The 20,181-nt window shown below is 39.3% G+C and overlaps 1 protein-coding gene across 1 annotated transcript in view; it reads left to right on the top strand.

Annotated features, from left to right (window-relative positions):
* Nucleotides 1-20,181, top strand: part of CDH8 (cadherin 8) — a 139,583-nt gene that overhangs the window by 57,450 nt on the left and 61,952 nt on the right. Inside the window, exons 3-5 of the mRNA XM_083870007.1 lie at nt 767-886; nt 14,326-14,493; nt 18,232-18,419. Coding sequence (XP_083726133.1) covers nt 767-886; nt 14,326-14,493; nt 18,232-18,419 — 476 coding nt within the window. The remainder of the gene's footprint in view (nt 1-766; nt 887-14,325; nt 14,494-18,231; nt 18,420-20,181) is intronic.

Here is a 20,181-nt window from a genome sequence, read left to right as displayed (position 1 = left end):
AATGCCATCATACTTTTATGTCAGCCAAAAAACCTTCTCTGCAGCAACCTTAATGCAACCAACTGAATTTCATTCCATTTTGCTTCTTACAGAAGTGGCAAATGCTATGTTGTCTAAGAAATAAAAAGGGTAATTTCCTCTTTTTTTTTCCTATTTATTTTTGTCAGAGTATGGAATTTATAACTCTGGCTGAACAATGGCCCCCTGAGTGGCAGAGACTCATTTCAGAGACAATCGTTGTTGTCCCAACTCTGTCACTGTGGCCACATCAAATCATTATCATGGCTGCAAGCCAAGGGAAGGAAAAAGAACCCTTTTTATTATTGTTTTTCTATCTGGTCCCTGTAACTTGGCAAAGTTCTTTCAAATGTGAATTTGCAAGTCTTAAATGCGACATATTATACTGTATTATTAACCTTGTGTTTTGTATCCCTTTGATAGATTCCTTTGCAAATGCTGAAGTCTACACAGATCTATTGGGCAGCTTTAAATGCATTCTACAAAGAAACTTTAGATAATACAGATACTAAAAGGGCTTTTATTTTACCCAGAAATTCAGGCTGCTGGCACATACGAGCTTGAAGGAAAATGTTTTGTTTCTGTTCCACAAGTAATATTTTAACTTGTTACTGATATTTTCCCTTCTTTTATTATTGTTCTACAGCTCACAAGGAAATTAATTTTTTGTTTCAAATTAGTTTTTTGAATAAGATATGCAAATTTCTAGTGAGTGTAAACATTAATTGTGTGTATTCTTTCTATTTAGGCACCTTTGTTACAAAAGTAACAGCTACAGATGCAGATGACCCAGTGTATGGAAACAGTGCCAAGCTGGTTTATAGCATTCTGGAAGGACAGCCTTACTTTTCTATTGAGCCCCATACAGGTAGGTGACTCTAAATAGCAACCCCTGGCCTAGGAAGTCACCTCTGGTTGCTCCAGGGGAGGCTTGGATTGGGGATTGGGAAAAATTTCTTCATGGAAAGTGTTTTCCATTGTTGGCACAGCTGCCCAGAGCAGTGGTGGGGAGTCCCCACCCTTGGAAGGATTTAAAGCTGTGTGGATGTGGTACTTGGGGCCGTGGACAAGGTGGGCTTGGCACTGCTGGGGAATGCTTGGGCTCCATGTCTTAGAGGCTTTTTCCAACCTGGAGTAATTCTCTGGTTATACTGAGGTGACCATTCCTTCCTTCCTGTGTATCTCATCACCCAAGTGTAACTTGGGTCTCTCTCATGTTCCTCAGAGTCTGATCTTGGGGAAAAAGACAGGAAAAAAAGTGATTAATGGTAATGGGAGTGATGGTGGTAGCAATGTTACAGAAGTTACTGGAGCAACTGAAGGTGGAGGAGGACAAAACTGTGTGTGACAAAACTGGTCAGGGAATGCAGGGCTTGACCTGAGGGGTTTGATGAGCATAATGTAATGTTCAGTATGAGTCTATAGCATTCCCAGCTAAAGTACAGTTTAGCTTGGTGTAGGAGAAGGGAATACAGGTGACCTGGCCCCTGATAAGTGACAGCTGTGTTAATTACCCAATACAGCCTCACCCCTCATGAGTCACAGCTATAATAATAAAGATACTACTACTACTACTACTGATAATATAAGGGTAAAAACAATAAAGGTAAGTGTGATAAAAGGGAGTGGGTTAGCTGGTGAGGGAGAATCATCATGAGCAGGAGATCATGGAGAAGAATGATCCTGGGGAGGATCCTGCAGTGAAGTCAGTCTGGGTCCGCAGTCAGAGCCTGTTGTTGGAACCTGCAGTCACAGTCTGGCTGGGTAAAAGCTGCAGTCACAGTCTGCACACCAATCCCTGCAGTCACAGTCTATCCAGGTAAAAGCTGCAGTCACAGTCTGCACACCAATCCCTGCAGTCACAGTCTATCCAGGTAAAAGCTGCAGCCACAGTCTGGCTGGGTAAAAGCTGCAGTCACAGTCTGCACACCAATCCCTGCAGTCAGATTTCAGCAGGAAATAACCATCAGTCAGAGGCTGCAAGGGAAACCTCCAGCAGGAGCTGCTGCAGGCAGAGTCAGTGAATGGTTGGAGTCAGGATGGCTGAGCTGCAAAGAGGAATAAACCATGACCCTTTTCATGTTGTGATGAACAAGAAGTCTGTGTCTCAGCTCATTTCTGTCTTCTAAAAAGAGGGTTCCTGCTCTTGGAATTTCAGTGAATGCATTTTGTGTTTTCATTGAAAATTCTTTTTCTTTCTTGATTGGTTGGATCAATTTGGGGAGAGAAAGAGCATCAATCATGGTGTTGGTGTGAAGTTTTATTAGCATGCATTTAGGGTGACTTTATTTCTCTGTGGTTTTCTAGTCTTGAAAGTCAAGTGAAAGAAGTGCCAATAAATCCATTCCCTCTCATTTTCTCTGCATAGGTTGTCCATACAGGAAACTTATTTAGTTATGTCTAAAAAGCAAGTTTTAAGGTGATCTGATACTATTTCTAATATTTTGTTTCCTGTTACTAGAAATCCTTTTAAATCACTGTGAGTGAAGCAGCTGTGATCTCATAAGGAGAAGAAAACTAAAACTCTTTTTAAAACATACAAATATCCACCTGAATTTATACAGCTGTAAAGCAGTAAAACAGGAGTAAAAATTCTTGTCCTTGTGTAGAGTGACAAAATTATAAGATAAATGCTCAGAGAAATTATTAAAGGATGGTTTTGGTAGATTAAGTGAACTAAGTTTTCTCACCAAGATTAAACACAGCACTCCTGTAATCTTTTAAAAGCTGGAATTTCTTGAAATCTTTCTGATGATATTGCATGGAAAAATTATTTCCCATTCCTAGAAATGCCCTAACTTTATGGGACTCTATGTAAATAGTGTGCATCAATAAATATTAATGGATTAGTCCCAGGTGGGTTTTTCTGTTGAAGGACAGCTATCCTAAATGTGAAAGGGATCTCTGGAATGTGATTCAGCCTTTTATTTTTACACTGCATGTAAAATAAGAATTTTACAGAGAAAAATTCTACCACAGTACAATGGAAAAAGAGCAGCTTGTTCCAAAAATAAGTGTGTTAAGAGAGTGTTTATTAGTGAATGCCCTTAGTTGCTGTGGCTTGTTTGTCATAATCAAGTGGAAACAGACCTCGGACCATCAAGTATCTAAATATACTGTCTGGTTTCTTGAATATTACAAATTATTGCATGCAGTGATGACTTGTGTGAGCTGTCCTAATTAGAGGGGAATTGACTGTAGGGTTTTTCTCAGTTTCTACTAGGGAAAGTTAGTGCCTTAGCATGGGAACACGTCAGCTTTCCTGAAGGAGCTGAGAAGTGCATTTTCCACCTACACAGATTTTCTTTCACAGAAGAATGGCCTGAATAAAATATTCGAAATGTTAAAAAAATACTTCACTTAGTTTTCTTATTTGTATTGCATTAAACCCTAATGCTCAATCCAAAGAAGTAACTCTTCCTCACCTAGGAAAATGATTCCTGTTATCATGAAAGCAGAGAGAAATCCAAAGCTTCTTGGTGAACCTGAAAGACAGGGGGTTTCTCCTGTTTTACTGACATTAATTCCCCTCTCCTCCCTTCATTTCCAGCTACAAATATTCCTTTACAGAGCAGTTCAGTTACCGTGAAAATGACATGTTAGTGTCTAAGGGGAGTTTATTGACAAAGAATTCAACTGTGGCCACAGTCCCTAAGTGGCTTCGTCTTAGGGAGCTGCTTCTGAGTGAATAAGTGTTTTCAGATCCTCCATTTTTCTAGATCTGTGGAGGACATCAGTTGTGTACTTCTCTAATTCACTGCAACTGGCTGAGTTTCTGTACTGAGTCTGTTCCCTGTTTCTTTGCCATCTCTATGTACCCTCCATCTGTGCAGGAATCACCATCCTGCAGCACACATTTGTTTAGGGTATATAAAACATACATAAAAGTTTAATCATTAATCCAACCAGATGCAGGTAGTTATATAGAAACTGGAGCCGCAAATAAAGGCTGAAAAAGATTGTTCTAAACCAAAATGTCCAAAGAAAATATGAAGTGTGCAGATGTTTGGTTGTTTTATATTTGTCCAATCTTTCCCATGTGAGCCATCACAACTCTCAGGAAAACACATTATCTTGCAGTCTCTAGGACCCTCAGGGGATGTTTTCATGTGGGAAGGTGTTTGGAAACTGTTGTGACAGTGTACAAATTAAAGCAGAGCAGGTAGAGCAATGTTTCACCCCAAACAACCTGAAGATGATCCTCCAAGTGTGGTGCATATTTCAGGATTTGAGGGATGTTTGGGATTTTTGGGGGGTGTGGGAGGGGATGTGGATGTGTGTATAGCTGCATTTTCTCTGTGGTTACACTTCATTAGTGCCCTGAGAAGTTGAAAGCCTTTTCAGTTAATTTGAAACAGAATTGTTTCTGCACACAGATATTGTGTCTTTCCCTAAATGGAATCAGCATTTTAAGAAATGGGCTGTGTGAGAGTGATCCACTTCAGAATGTAAATATTTTCTGTCATTCGTAGGAGTGTCTCAAGTGTTATCAGAAGTATCGCTATTGAGAGCTGATCTATTTATAATTTTTCTAGATGACTGGCCTTTTATTATCTTCCTTAGAAACCAAGAGTAAATGTAGATCTGTGCAGCTACCTACACCAGGGCAGTATTGTCTGTAATTTTTTAATTTCCTGGCTCAGAGTAAGGGTTGTCTGACCTTCCTGCTTGGTTTTAATGGCACGTGGAGAGTGAACTGTGAGGAATTAACCCACTCCTGATTCCTCTGCCTCTGTAATCCTCAGGACAAAAAGAGAACAAAGAAGGAGGATGTGGCTTTGTGCCTGTGCTAAGGAAGGGTTGTCACACCTGAGGGTGAGTGTGAGGGAAGCAGTTGCTTCCTCTCCTGCATTTTGGTTCCTCCTGGCTTGGCAGGAGCTGGATGTGGTCCTCCCCTGAATCACTCTCAGCTGGAGCTCACATTACTCAACCTCCTCACTGAAACAATTCTATAATGCTGGGCACAAAGAAGTGCTGGTGAGTGACCCATAAAACAATAATTTTCCATTACCTGAGATGAAAAATGCATATATTGCTGCAGATTTAGTTTGCAAGTTCTTCTGTAAGAGTTATAGACACATGAAAGGAGGTAATTCACAAGTTATTTTACACTCAGTGCTCTGAATGTGGCTTAGGGTAAATGCTTTTTTGATGGCTTGTTCTGAATATTTTTTGCTTTTTGTAGGGGAATTTTATTATGACCACTGGTTTATTTGATAGAGGGTGGATGTAACTAATACATGACAAAGATATGGATTTAGATTTTTTTCTATGAGAGACAAAACTTACAATGTAATGGCATCAGATTAGTAACAAAACTGATGGTGGGCTGAAATATATTCCTTATATCATTATGGTTCCATCTCAGTAACTGATGCCAGGCTCCCTGCCTAGTGTGTTTTATTTATAAAGGTACACAAGTTGTATGGATTCTCTCATAATCCAAATGATGACAATCCAAATGCTGGGAAAGGGGGTTCCTTAAGACTGCTAAAAGTAGCTGGAGCACACTTCTCACTTTTAAGCTTTTTCAAGGATATTAAATCATGACTGTCAGCTTTAAAATAAGATTATCATAATGAAAAGTAATATGAAGTGACACTGTGTTCTACAATATAGGGATGGCAGAGGAAATACATTTTCAGCTGTGTCTGACTTATTTACATTTCACATGAACTTAAATTATGTCACTCCTACACATACCTGAAATATAGTTCCATGAATAAGGCAAATTACTGCAAAGCCTTACTGCACTGGAAAGCACATGGGATTAGTGGAACACAAGCCTTTAGTTTGGCTTAAAAAGAACAGCTTTTCAGCACTGCTGTCATGGATGTGGGCATTCTGTCCAAAGCCAAAGCTCAGGGAAGTACAGCTGTGATGGATGGAAGAGTCAGCAGACCCAGAAAGCTGAAGACTCTCCTAATAGAATGTGGATGTTTCTTTGGAGAGTGAATAATTGTGGGGTTTTCCCCTTTACCTGGTTTAACTTTCAGTTGGAAGAGCACATGCTTTAAACACAGAGTTTTTAATTTACTGTGTGGCCCTCTCTGGTCCACAGTGTTGAGTTTGAATCCCTGAAATCAGAACATATAAATGAATAGGCCTGGGAGGAATGAAAACTTCACTCAACAGAAACCAGGTTTGAATCTTTTATTTTCATTTGCAGTCTTGGTTCTATTTAGACCTTATAATGGAGTCCAGCAGAATGAAAACAAGTAAGGGAGCAAGAGGGTACAGATATGTTTGTGATGTTCAGGCTATTTCTTCTATGTAGTTGTTAATGTCCAGTTCATTCCCAGTGGTACAAGGTGCCCTCAGAATATTGTGTGTAGGGCTGATAAGAGCTGTCATCATAAAAACACTGCTGAGAGGCTGAGAACGTTCAAAGCAGGGTAGCTAAGGTCAGGAGAATATTACTTATAATGAAAGACTGATTGAACTAAATTTGTATAAACTGGATCAGAGGTGATTAAAGAAGGATATGAAATCACTGCACAAATAATTTCAGAGGTGTTAATAAAAGAGAGGCATGGGGACTTTTTTTGTAATTACTCATGACATAGTGACAAGGAAGCACTTCAGGCTGGAGAGAAATGGGGAAACAGTTTTGGTACAGTTACTACTGTAAGGGGAAAGTAATGAGCTGCTAGGAACAGAACTCACTCATGTTCAACAGAGCCTTCCTAAATAGTTCAGCTTCTAAATACTTTAGATCTAAACCCTCATGGGATTAGTTTAGAGAAAGTACTTGTTCAACATGAGTCAGAGCGTGGATTGAGCTGCTGCTTTCCAGCTCATTTTATTGACTACTGCTGCTGCCATGGCTGTGCCAGTTATTGCAGATTTAAAGTTAAGTAAACTGCTGACTGAAATAATAAAAAGAGGCATGAACTGGGATGGGCAGATGTAGAAACTCCTTTTCATAGTATTGTAGTAACACAGAATCAGAGTGGTTTGGGTTGGAAGGGACCTTAAATCTCATGTCATTCCACCCCTGCCATGGCAGGAACACCTTCCCCTAGGAGAAGGCAAGTGTGTGTATCAGCATCCAGGTCCATGGAGCCCAGAGAGCAGCAATGCCAGGGCAGCACTGTGGCTGCAGCAGCAGCAGCGATGCCAGGGCAGCACTGTGGCTGCAGCAGCAGCAGCAGCAATGCCAGGGCAGCACTGTGGCTGCAGCAGCAGCAGCAGCAATGCCAGGGCAGCACTGTGGCTGCAGCAGCAGCAATGCTAGGGCAGCACTGTGGCTGCAGCAGCAGCAATGCTAGGGCAGCACTGTGGCTGCAGCAGCAGCAATGCCAGGGCAGCACTGTGGCTGCAGCAGCAGCAGAAGCAATCCAGGGCAGCACTGTGGCTGCAGCAGCAGCAGCAGCAATCCAGGGCAGCACTGTGGCTGCAGCAGCAGCAATCCAGGGCAGCACTGTGGCTGCAGCAGCAGCAATGCCAGGGCAGCACTGTGGCTGCAGCAGCAGCAGAAGCAATCCAGGGCAGCACTGTGGCTGCAGCAGCAGCAGCAGCAATCCAGGGCAGCACTGTGGCTGCAGCAGCAGCAATGCCAGGGCAGCACTGTGGCTGCAGCAGCAGCAGCAGCAATGCCAGGGCAGCACTGTGGCTGCAGCACACACAAGGATTCCTGGAGTGTCTCACTGCTCGCTGCCGTTCCAGTGCTCAGGGCTGGAAGCAGAGCCTGTTCTCACACTGCTGGGAGCCTTTTCATGTCTTTGTGTACTAAACAGTCTGTGCAAGCCCAGGATGTGTCAAGGTGTTTGTGCTGAGGTGTTTGGTGGCCCTGTGAGTTGTCTTGGTGACAGCCCATTAGGGGAGGGCTGGGCTGACACGGAGCCAGGGCAGAGCTGAGTCAGTCCTGCAGCTCTCACTCATTAGCTACAAGTATAAAGTGCAGCTATTGTGGATCAGGTGTTTAGGACTGGGCCCTTCAGTAGCACCAAGAGCTGTCTTTCTGATTAATAAAATAAGTATAAAATCACTGCAGAGACATTTGAACACAGTGCTGCTGGTCTGCAGCTGGTAAAGCTGAGTGGCTTAAGATCAAGGCAGATTGGCATTTGGGAGGAAGTGATTTCTGCTTCTTGAGTTTATCAAGTAATAGCAGTAACAAAAAAGCTGATACCACACGTATTTCTTGCATTTCAGAGCAATAGCTCTATCATTTTAGAAAGCTTGTGAGATAGTTTGAACTTGACTGTTCCTCGTGCTGAGTAGGAAAACAGGCAACATATCTAAATAATGTACTTCAAGGGCCTGAATTAGAGAGAGGAATTTGAACTACACAGCTGGAGCTGGAAAGCACCTGAAAGAGAATCCAAGGCTACTTTCTGTAAAGTGTCTGGTGTAATCACAGCTATTATACTGCTAAAAATGAAATCCTAAGGAAACGAGGTCGTAAATGCAGCACCAAATGTTTATTTACTGAATTTGTTCTCAGCTGGCGAGAGAGTGATCCTTTCACCTTGCCAATGAAAGGGTCCCAGGGAAAAGGGAATGCCTGGCAAGTAGAGCTTAAAGCTTTGAACCCATTCTCTAAAACCCAGAGACAAATCCACCTGAATTAAAAAAGCAACATTATAATAGGTGTTATCCAGTCATGGGCTAGAGGATGTACTTCTAGCAGAATGCACATAGAGAAATGCAGGTAATTTCACATGCACAAAGAAACTTGCAGGGTCTATTTCAAAATGAAATCAAGAGCAGAAACTGCAGAAGTTTAGTAATATGGGCTGAAAAAGAAAATACAGTAAATCCCAGGTAAAAACACCCAAATTAATAAAACCATATTCAACCTTGAGTTCTGCTTAGCAAAAAGGTGCCATCTTCCCCATACACTTTCTAAAAATAAGCATTAGAATAAAATATGTACACTATTGGATTTTTTTATTGAAAATAGAAAAATGGCACAAATATAAAATATAAAATTTGATTTTTCAGCTAGTCATTATTTTTACTGTATTTACTGTCTTTGATTTGAAATATATCTAGATCTGAGTGTAGTTCATACAACTCCTGTAATTAATAACTTTTATGGAAAGTTAGGCAGCCTTGCTAGAGATTGAAGATATGTTTCCTGTCTTGCTTAGAAATTAAACAAGAAATTAGAATATTTCTTGTAATTCTTATTAAGGAGATGATGATAAAGGTAAATAAAATAAAAAATAGTGGATCAGTATTCCTGTATCACATCATCAAAGTACTATATTTTTTTAAATTTTGAGTGAAGATAGTTGTGATATACTAATTTTTTAAGAACTATGGCACAGGTTTTCCACAGATCTCGAAGTAAACCTTTTTTATGGACTGCTAAAACATCACTGAGATCTCTGTGCTTCACAGGAATACAAAGAATGCCACTTACAGCTCTGAAGAAATTGCAAGATTGATTTTCAGGAATTCGGATCCTAAATTACTCTTGTGTTTAATAAGAATCTCCACCAAGATTCTAGCACGGAAGGAAGATGAAAGCAATTACTTAGCTCTTGCAAAATGAAGTAGGGAAAGTTCCAAAGTACCAAAGTATGCAAGTTGAAATAGCAGGAAGTCTTCAACAAAGCCTGTGAGATGAATGGGATGCCTGAGAAAGGCTTTTCAGGGCCAGGTTCCAATTTTGCATAGTGCTTGCTTGGTTTTGTTCCATGGGCTCAATTATTATTATGTATAGTTTTATAGCATTATCATAAAGAGATCCTTTAAAAAATGGAGACAAAAGTGAAAGCCAGGTCCTTATTTCTGTTCATTTTTTTGCTTTCTTTTCGTGAGCTGCAGCCTCTGCCACTTTGCTTCCTTTCCTCTGGACTTTTTCAGAGTGAGACAGTGGTTATTCTTCCAAATAGGTTTTTGAATGTAGTCCCCAGGGGTGCATTTTAACTGATTCAGGTTGGGAGGCAGATTGTGCAAATTGCTCAGTGTGTGCAGTCAGGACCACTGCAAAAGTAAATCCCCTTCTGCAGCTGCTTTATTTACTCTTGAGCAGTGGGACATCAATGGTTGTGCAGGAAAAGCAACTCGGCCAAAAAAAAATATATATAGATACTTCAATATTTGGATGTTTCATCCTTGGAGGGAGTAATTTGCTTCTTGACTTCTTTACCTTCCAGACTGTCCCCTGATCTTCCCAGCTTGAGGGAGAGGATCTGTAGGGAGATTCTGGGGAATGCATGTTCAGTGGTTGTACCATGTCTGTGAGTGTTTTCATGGCAGTAAGCTTTGGGAATTATTTCAGGTTACAAGGAGACAAAGCCTTGACGTAGACATTATGGAGAGAAGGAACCTCGAGTGGGAATGCAGTGAGTGCCATTGGCCCCAAAAAGGATCAGATTTTTCCCTTCCCATTCTTGGCAGATGGTTGACTGATAGATTCCTAAGAACTTGCAGAAATGGGAATACTGCAAATTCTAGAGGCAGCCTTCTGTCAGTACTCCCCTAATGTTCAACTGAAATCTCTCTTGATGCAGCTGAAACCCGTTTTGGGATCTACTTTAGGCCCATTATTTCTTCTCTTATCCCCAGTGGAAAAAGAGAGTAGTTCCCAGTAATCTTTACATATTTGGTTGTAAAGACTTTCCTTATACTTCCCTGACTATATAAATCTATATTTTTCAAAACTGGACCCACTGTTCCAGCTGCAGTCTTACCTGTGTGGGTGCACTGGAAAGATTATTCCACAGTTCTTCCACATAACATAGTAACTGATATACCAGGAAATGCTTGAGCACTTTTATCAGCAAGTTGCTGTTGTCTCACATTCAGCTCATTTTGACTCCACATTCTCTTCTGTCTTGTGAGTCATCTGCTCTATTGTAATTGGGAAGTTAATTGTTTCCTTCACACAAAATGCTTTTTACTTGCCAAATTGAGTTGCATCCTGCTATTTTAGACTCTCCAAATTGTGAAAATTGTTTTGAACTCTAATCCTGTTCTTCCTGTACTTGCAATGGCTCCCAACTTTGTGTCATCTGAAAGGCTTGATAAGTTCTCCCTGCCTTCTGGCTTTCAGGAAATATTGAATGATTCTAGAAGCAGAACAAACCCCATGAACCACGTCATCCATCTCTCCACTTGACAGTAAGCCATTGATAACTGCTCTGAATACAATCTTCCAACAAGCATCTACTTGCCTTACATTAGTTTATGGTAATTCTCTCTCTTTTGAGCTACTCCTGTTTGGCACATCTCCTTCTCATCCATCACTGCATGCTGAAAGTGATTATGATTTTATTCTCCATTTGTTTCTGGGTTGAACTGAAGCAGAGCAGGTTGAATGCTCAGTGAGTTAATGTTCTGTGTGCTGGGTGTGCGTTGGTATTTGGTGAGCGTGGATTGTGTTCTAAAAATAAGTAGATGGTTTCAGTACTTCTTGCAAGCCCAGCCTGAGGACTGGTGAATGAAGCAAAAGAACAAATAAATATCCTTGGGGTTCTCTATGCAGATCTCTCTTAGCCTGTATTTGTCTTGATCACGATGGATGAGGATGTTTATAAATTTACCTCCTGAGAGATAACAACACCTCCCTGTTGCTGGCCTCGGTTCTATAGATTCTGAATGCAGAGATAACAATCAGCCCGTGTAATTTGGATAGATTTGGTTCTTAAAAACCTTCAGTTCCTCTTATAGTAATTTAAACAGTAAACTTCTTTTTAGCCTTTTTATTGTGTTTGAAATTGAAACTTGACTTTGACTCAGCTTCTGGCAAGTGGTTTATGGTCTGTGACAGCAGATATGTATAAAGCCATTGAAACAACAGCTTGTGTTAGTACCTTTAGACAGAAAAAGAAACACAAAAAATTTTATGTCTTAAAAGCCAAAATCTTAATTTTTACTTTGGCATTTCTAAAGGTATTTAATCTGCCTGTTATATTTCAAACCATAGGCATGGGCTAAACTGTTCAATACATCAAGAGACAAATTAAAATACCTGTCTAGGAAAACCCATCAGTTTAGTGAAATAATTGACTTTTCTCAGTGGAAACTGCAGAATACAAAATATGGCATCTCATGCAACTTATCTGTAGGCTAGAGTTAACTGTGTAAATTAGGTTAAAACAACCAAACAAACATAGAAACTCTGCCTAAAAAATAATGGAGATAAAGTATAGTATGCTTAATACAAGCCCTATTGAAATAAGGGTTCACTGATACTGAATCTGCTATATTAGTGAAAAAAATGAATGTGGACCAAATTCTGATAGCCTAGGTTTGCATTAGAATGCTTTTTATGAGTCATTTCACTTATAACAATAGACCTATTTGCAGAATACATCATTATTATTTGTCAGTAGTAACCCAGTCAGTCCAAACCAGCCGCAACTGTCAGATGCTTTTAGAATTAAGCATCATTTACTTTCCCTACCCAGGCTGCCATGGAGGAAATGACCCTACTCTTTCACTGACTGTATTTTGCACCTATCAAATCTGATAAATGGGGTTTATTGTTCCCCTGCTTTCACTCAGAAAACTTAACACAAACATTTTCTTCAGAGTGCGGCAGAATAATGTGGGTTCCCTCCTGAGGCACTTCCACCTGCTGGGCCATTGGCCTTGAGGCTCCAAACCCCAGTTACTGTCAGCTTTGTATCCCCTGTGCTGGAATAAGAACTCACTAATTGAGAGTTTTCCTGTCCCTCTGGACATGTTCCTGTGTCCTCTGCTCCAGGTGACCCTACCTTGGCAGGGGGCTGGACCTGCTGATCTCCAGAGTTCCCTTCTTTGCCTCTGAGTTCCTTGGGAACAGGAGACTTCTCTGCCTTGGCTGCTGCAGACATAAGGCAGAGGTTTCATTTTCCTGCAGAATTACAAAATACGTGAGGCAACAACCAAAAATATTTTATGGGAAAAAAAAATTACAAGAGTGTAGGTTACAAGCCTGCTCCTGTGTTATATTTGGTACTTTATGGAGGAAGTGTATTGCTGTGTTATAAATGCCTTACACCCCCTTGCTCTTAGTGTGGTCCTCAGCTATGAAAAGAAGGTCTGATCAAATTCTTAGCATTATATTGTTGAATATAAATGGATATTTAATCAATATTAGTATTTTCTTAATCAATATTAGTATTTTCTTTTAATTTACTAAAAAAGCATCTCTATTAATGCAAAAATAATACTTCTTAATTCTACATGAATAGGTAATCTCAGCATTTCAGCCAGAGTGCCATTCCTAAAAGGCTTGGTTAGTAGAACCTGTGCCAGGCAGAAGAGTAAAAGATGGAAGCAGCCTCCACAGCTATTCCAATCCCAACAAAGAAAGCAGAACTAAAACAAAGATTTGTTGAGTTACTGTCAATGTCTGCAAGAAAACATTATCTCTTTTTTAATGGAATTAAAAAATAAAAAAAGGATTTTAAAAGTGCACCATATTTCAATTGAAGATTTTGAATGGTTTTCCCTAGGTTTAATGGGGCTTCTTTAGTCTGTTATCGTCTTATGATTATGGTGGACTATTTAAGCTTACCTTTAAACATTCAGTATTACACTTTCAATACATATTGTGAATATAATAGCACATTACAGGTGGAAAAATATTGGAAAGAAAAGATGATTTGATTATTTCTTCTACTACATATCCCTGAAATCTGTAGGAGTTTACAGTGGATCTAGCTCCAGAATTACCCAAACTGTCCATTGTTGATATTTCTTTCAGCCCACTGACATTTTATATTTTGGTATAGAGCAGATCATTGAACTTCTCTGGGTTTAAAAGCTTCTAACCTGATAAAGTAGGTGATGGCAGCTTCCTGAGGTCATAATTCCACAGATGACCCCCCTTGAGCAGAGAAATTGAGTCTCTTTCTCCTGTTCAAGTATAGGCACTCAGTTTAAGACTTAAGAGAACAACTGTGGCCTGCAGTATACACAAGAACAGATTAAATAATGGGTTTGGGTTTAAATTATTTTTAACAACCTGAACAGATGTGGTTAAGTGTTCACAGAGTCAGCTTTCTGTGTGGTTGTCTTCTGTTTGGGAATTCTGTGGGGAAAGGATGGATTTCTGTGGGAGGTAGGGCAGCCAAGAAGTTTGTCAGGAATAAAATGTGAAACAAATATTTATCACAGCCATGATTAATTCTTGGGTTTTGAACTATAGTTTCAGGGCACTTCTAATTAAATCAAGGTAGGTGACCTCTAATATAATTTTTGTCAAACTCTCAAATTCTTCTTCATCCATTGTATTAAGGGGCAACTTAACAGGACCTTTGACATCTCCTGTATACCAATATTTGCATATATCCATGAAAACAGTTGCAAACTGAATTTGTGTCTGTACCTGACTGTTTTTCCCCCCCACCATTATCGTAGCTATAATTAAAACAGCTCTTCCCAACATGGACAGAGAAGCCAAAGAAGAATATTTTGTGGTCATCCAAGCAAAGGACATGGGAGGACATATGGGTGGACTCTCTGGAACTACAACGGTGACAATTACACTCAGTGATGTGAATGACAATCCTCCTAAGTTTGCACAGAGTAAGTGCCATTATATGTGTGTGTGCTCCTGTACAAGAAGCTATTATTGTGTTGTGTTTCCTTTTTTAAAATCAAATTTTGTTTTTCTTTTTTTTTTTTTAATCTTCATATTGCCTGGGTTTTTAATGTAATATAAAAGATGTAGTTGTTACTAGGGAAAGGTTAATAGTTCTCTGCCTGATTAAGGGCTTAGGAAAGAGGGAATTATGTCCACAACATTGTACACAGATCTCTGCCTTCCTTGTTACCCCTCTTACATCCACCCAAAAGGGCCTGGAGACTTCTGAAAACATATTTATTTCCTCTCAGTGTAGTTGTTTCTGTGTGCTTTGTTGCTTCCATCTCATGCAGACAAGTGACACCACCAGTAAAAGACACATATAACAGATAAAAGGAATAAGGCCTTGACTAATTAGGCAATACTGAAGAAAACAAAGAAGATAAGTCTGAATCTAGATAATTGTTGATCTTTAATTCAAAATCCATATTCTCTACTCTGGTTCCAATGGGTATCTTGCTGAGCTAGGTTAAAATGATTTGGCATCCTGCTGAGATTCTCTGCAAGCTTTGTAGTCTATTTCCAAGATGAAGACAAAAAGAAAAAAAGAGAAAGGAGAGCATAATGACTGGATTGATTATATTTGGAACAGGTGCAACCTAATACACTATTAGGAAGAGCATTTTTATTCAGCTTGTTCTGGAAAATTAAAGTTAAATTTTTTTTGAGCCTGCATCTAGATTTTGCATAATTTTTCTTTTCTTAGAAGTATGTTTTTCTAACAAGGTGCTCAGGGACCCAGTGTAAAGTTAATATTTTCTATGTATGGATGACTTGAACTCCACTTTTGCTCTCTTCTGAGGACACAGAGTAAAATGGGTCTGTCCTAATGCTCAGCATATGATAAATGTGCTTCTGTAGCCTGTAGAAAACATACATAGAGATGGAGAGAGAGAAATCTAATACAAATAAGTGGAGGCAAAAGCTTATTTTCAAAATATATATTTTATTACCTCATCTTAGTGGTTTTTAACAGATAAGCACTCTGCACAATAAAAGGTTTTCTCTCATAAAGCAGGAAATGCATACATTTTTTACTTTGTGTCCCGTTGCATTGCCTTTCCCTCTGTGTTAGTGTCTTCCAACCATTTCCCTAACAATGAAATGTCTTCAGAGCTCTATCAGCAGCATGCAGGGGGATGTCTCTTTTATACCTGCAGTGTCCTGTGGCCTCAACTCAGGGAGCACAGACCTGCCTTTGCCAGCTTACCTGGCTTTTATATTGTACCAGCACTGCCTCAGAAAAGCCTTTGGCAAATATCTGACCCAAAAATCAGCAGCACAGCTGGTCCAAACTGGGGGCAGCCCAGGAGCACAGCATGGGGAGGTGGAGCTGCCCTTTCCCAGGGCTTTTGGGCACAGTGACACACTGACTGGGGGCATCAGCAAGACTGCATTGTTATCCCTGGAATACTTGTGCTCCTGGATGAGTTTTCCTGCAGTAATGAGGAAGGTGTTGCCTCTGAAGCTGTTACAGCCCCTGCAGGATTCAAGCTTCCCTCTAGGAATGACCACTGGCCATGATACCAATTCTTTAGGAAAAACCCTGCATGTACTGGGTATTATGTATTTATTGCTTTAATGATGAGTCACAGTAACATTAGAGCTGGGTGTTATTGCAAATTCTGCTTTCTAAAAGGCAGCATTCTGAGCTGGCTGCTCAGCACTACAGTTTAGCCACGACTCTGCCCTTGGACAAGAGCTGAGCAAGTCTGAGTTGTTTGGTTTTTTTTTTTACACTGTTGAAGCACAGTTTGCATTTGCCTGGGAAGGAAAATAAGAAAGGATCAAACTTACAATAAGCCTAGCCAGAATGAAATCGAAATTCATAAGATGTAATACATGCTGCTTGCACAATAAATGGTAATGAGCTCGGGAAACAGGGTGTTTTATCGGGTTATTGTTTCCAGGCAGGACAGAAATGTATATTTATGGTTTGATTTCAGAGTGTTAGCCTCCTGGGTTTTAGAAATGAAAAAGATGAACTTTCACTACTTCTGTGATCTCTCTGAAATAATTTTAGAGGCGTTTTATAAGTCGCCAAAGTTTTTAACCTGGCAGTTTACCACAGAATTGTAATGAGAAGAACTGTGCACTGCTGTGGAAACCCAGGGCTTTCAAAGATGCCCAGTGTGGATATTTTGGTCACCTCAGCACGACGATACAATGCATAATTCTGGAGAGGAATTTGTGTAAAAGAGTCAGCTGCATCATGATTTTTAATTTTTTCTTCATATTTTGTAAACTACTTTAATAAATCTGAGAGCAAAATATCAGCTTAACAATGCAATCAGCTGTGCCTGGAGATTCAGACCACAAAGTGTGGACAGCAGTGTAAATGATGAAGGCATAATTTAGTCTCCCAGGGCACTTCATTGCTTTGGCTGCTCATTGTTTTTGAGCCATTATGGATATTCTGAGGAATCTTGATGATCTCCAAATTATCTCTAATAATTTAGCCTAGGAACATTAAAACCAAGTCACTTTGGGACTTCATTGTGTAGCTAATTCATGTATTTGTGAATTCCTCAGAGTTTCCTTCCTGTTTTCAACTGTTGCTACTGCAATCAGCTGTAACAGGTAGAGCAACAACTCTGGAACATTGTTTTTAGAAAATTATTACCTGTGCTTAACAGATTCTTAGAACAACAGGGAGGACAGAGAAGAACAAGGCCAGAATCCTGTGTCAAAAACTGTTTTAATGGTCTCTTCTTTGATCCTTGAATTATTTTTGCCTATTTTAACTCCTGAGCTGAATTTCATTTCATTAGATCATGTATTATGTTAACCTCAATAAATGTCAGTTATAACTGGTAGAAATATAGGGACTCCAGAAAGAATTTTGGATGTAAAATGTGTGTTATCTTGTTTTAGAGTACAGATAGGAACAGGGAGATACAAAAGAAAATGGGTATTTTGGGTTTTGCCTTAATAAGATTCTTACCTAAAATAATATATCTAAATAGATTTTTGATGCTTTTTAGCTTAAAAGGTTTGAAGCAGATGTAACAAAAAAAAAAAATGCTGACAATTTGAATAGCAATTTCTAATGGATTTTAGTCTAAATCTACAACAACTAGTAAACACAGTAATGATTGCTATGAAAAGTTATTGTTTCCAGTAAAAAATAAATTTTGGGAATTTCCTTGAATGTTTCCCAATTCGTTTCTTACCACAAAAGAGAGGTGGAAGGGTTTAAACAAACAAAATCAAATTACATTTTAAAAAGTAATAAATATTTGAAGTTATGTAGTAAATATTTGAAGTTATGTGAATGTGTTTACACAATAGATTTTTTAAAGTATTAAACCAATTTTTTTGTAGAGTGAAAGCCAAAGTTTCTTGGCTGAATTGTAACTCCTTGTCAATAAAATATCCATATAAGAAGGTAAGTTCTGCAGTGTTGAAAGGAGCTCAATATTTGTGTTTGCCAACACAAAATATCCCTGTGAGGAAGAAGCAGGAGACTGCTGGAATGGAAAGGACACTCACCTACAGTAAAGTGAATATTCCTGTGTGAGGACCACGCTCTGGTGCCTTCAGTCAATAACTTGTGTAAATGGGGGCGGGATCAGTTGCAAGTCTCAGGAGTTGGTGTTGGGGATGTGTAAATATTGCAGGGCACACAGGGGACACTGGGACCAGCTGTAATGTTTAGTCTTTTCCTCTTATTTCTAAAGGTCTGTATCACTTCTCAGTAATGGAAGATGTTGCTCTTGGTGAACCAATAGGAAGGGTGAAAGCAAATGACCTGGATATTGGAGAAAATGCAAAATCATCCTATGATATTATTGAAGGAGATGGAATGGATATATTTGAGATTACTACAGATGCCCAAACTCAGGACGGCGTTATTAGAGTGAGAAAGGTAAATCATATCTCTGTTAAAACTATGAATGTTTATTGCACATACAACTACCCAGCCAGACTTTGCTCTGTCAGGAGATGCTGGATTTCCATGGGTTCTTTCATCTTTCATCTGTGGATGAGGTGTCAAGCCAGTGGAGTGATGACAAGGGGTGTATTGATGACGTTCCTCTGAATTTTCATTGAGATGACAACTGGAGAGACACCCCTGGGTACTGGAAATGTCTTCATCTCCCATGTGGTCACATCATACAGGTTTTGCTTCCTTGCTTCCAAAGGAGAGGAGTAGATCAGATTCTGTTTTGGTGGTGGTTTAAACTTCTGTAAAATCTTGGCTGGGTATTCCTCAAATAACTTCTCTCAATTATTTGATTTCCTGTGTAGCTGTTCAGAGAATAAATCACAGTGCATTAATTAAACTACCTGACATGTGAGGGCTTAGTTTCCCTACCTTTTCTCATGTTGAATTGTCTTCACTCCATGAACAGGGATTTCAGTGAATTTTTTAAGGAAATCAGTAGTTTCACATGAGAAGTGTCAAATTTGGGCCCTAAAGCAAACCACAGCTACCTTTTCTATTCTTGTACAGTCTTGATGTGTGCAAGGTGAGGTATTTGTATGTACAAAACAAAAGCACCACCCAATTATGTACAGAAAGTGGGGAGAGGCAGCATAGAACAAAACTCCTCTAGTAAAGCCAGGGAAATATTAATTGCAGATTTAGTTGTCATTATTTTCCTGGGAAGGAGAAAAAGCTGTTCCTCATGCTGTGTTCTGAAAAAGAATATGAATATAATTTATAGCAGTGGAAGAAGATTTTAACTGCATAGCACAGATCACTCTAAATGAATCTTTGTTTATTAAAAACAAAGTAAACAAAACCCAAACCATGATATCCCAGTGAGAAAAGGTGAATCCAATGAGCACAGGTAATTAATATTCCTCTTGGACCCATCATTAAAGAGGTCAGGCAGATTGCCTGTCAAAACTTTGTATTTTCTCTTTCTCAGTGAGTAGGTCAGCACTGTAGCTTTATAATAAACTGATGTATATTTATCTAAATTTACGTTTGTTTTTCTGAAGAGAAAATTATGATATACATCCCAGCTCTTCCTTACTGTTATTTATTGTATGCTGTGGCCTCTCCTGTAAGCTGAGGCAATTAGCCTTTTGCCCCAGTTCCCTTGGCTTTATTTCATAACTGAATCACAACCATAATGTTGTTTCATATTTTCATTTTGACAGCAATAATAATTTTGGTTCTACTCCAGTAGATGATGTATGGAGGGTACTGCTCACCAACAGATTTTCTTCAGCATAAAATCATGGGCTTTAGACAATGCTGAGTAAATTTTCAATATGATATTCTGATTAGGCATGACTAAATGTATTGGGGTGCTGTCATTTCTATAAAGCATATGAAAAGCAATTGAAAAAATGCTACAGGAGCCATGATTGGCAAATTGTGAATATGCTGATTTACAAATCCCCATTCATAATTTCAAAAGCTTACTAATTTAAGAGCTGCAAAAGAAGCAAGATTTTCTTGTGTTTACTAGAATTTGTGAGAAAGAGCAAATCCCATTAGATCTTGATTCATACCTGAAAAAAAATCAACAGAATTTGAAAATATACCTATTGAAGGCTTTGACAGACTTCCTGAAGATTCCTGTTTGCGCTCTTGCTGGTATTTGCATTGCAGATTCAGAGTGTCTATGTCCTCTTCTTTTTATCCCTGAGACATTATAATGCAAATCTTAATA

The sequence above is a fragment of the Zosterops lateralis genome, assembly GCF_965231275.1.
Source record: "Zosterops lateralis genome assembly, chromosome: 12".
Lineage (NCBI taxonomy): Eukaryota > Metazoa > Chordata > Aves > Passeriformes > Zosteropidae > Zosterops > Zosterops lateralis.
The sequence above is the reverse complement of the archived record's forward strand: the minus strand, read 5'-3'. Positions and strand labels throughout refer to the sequence as shown.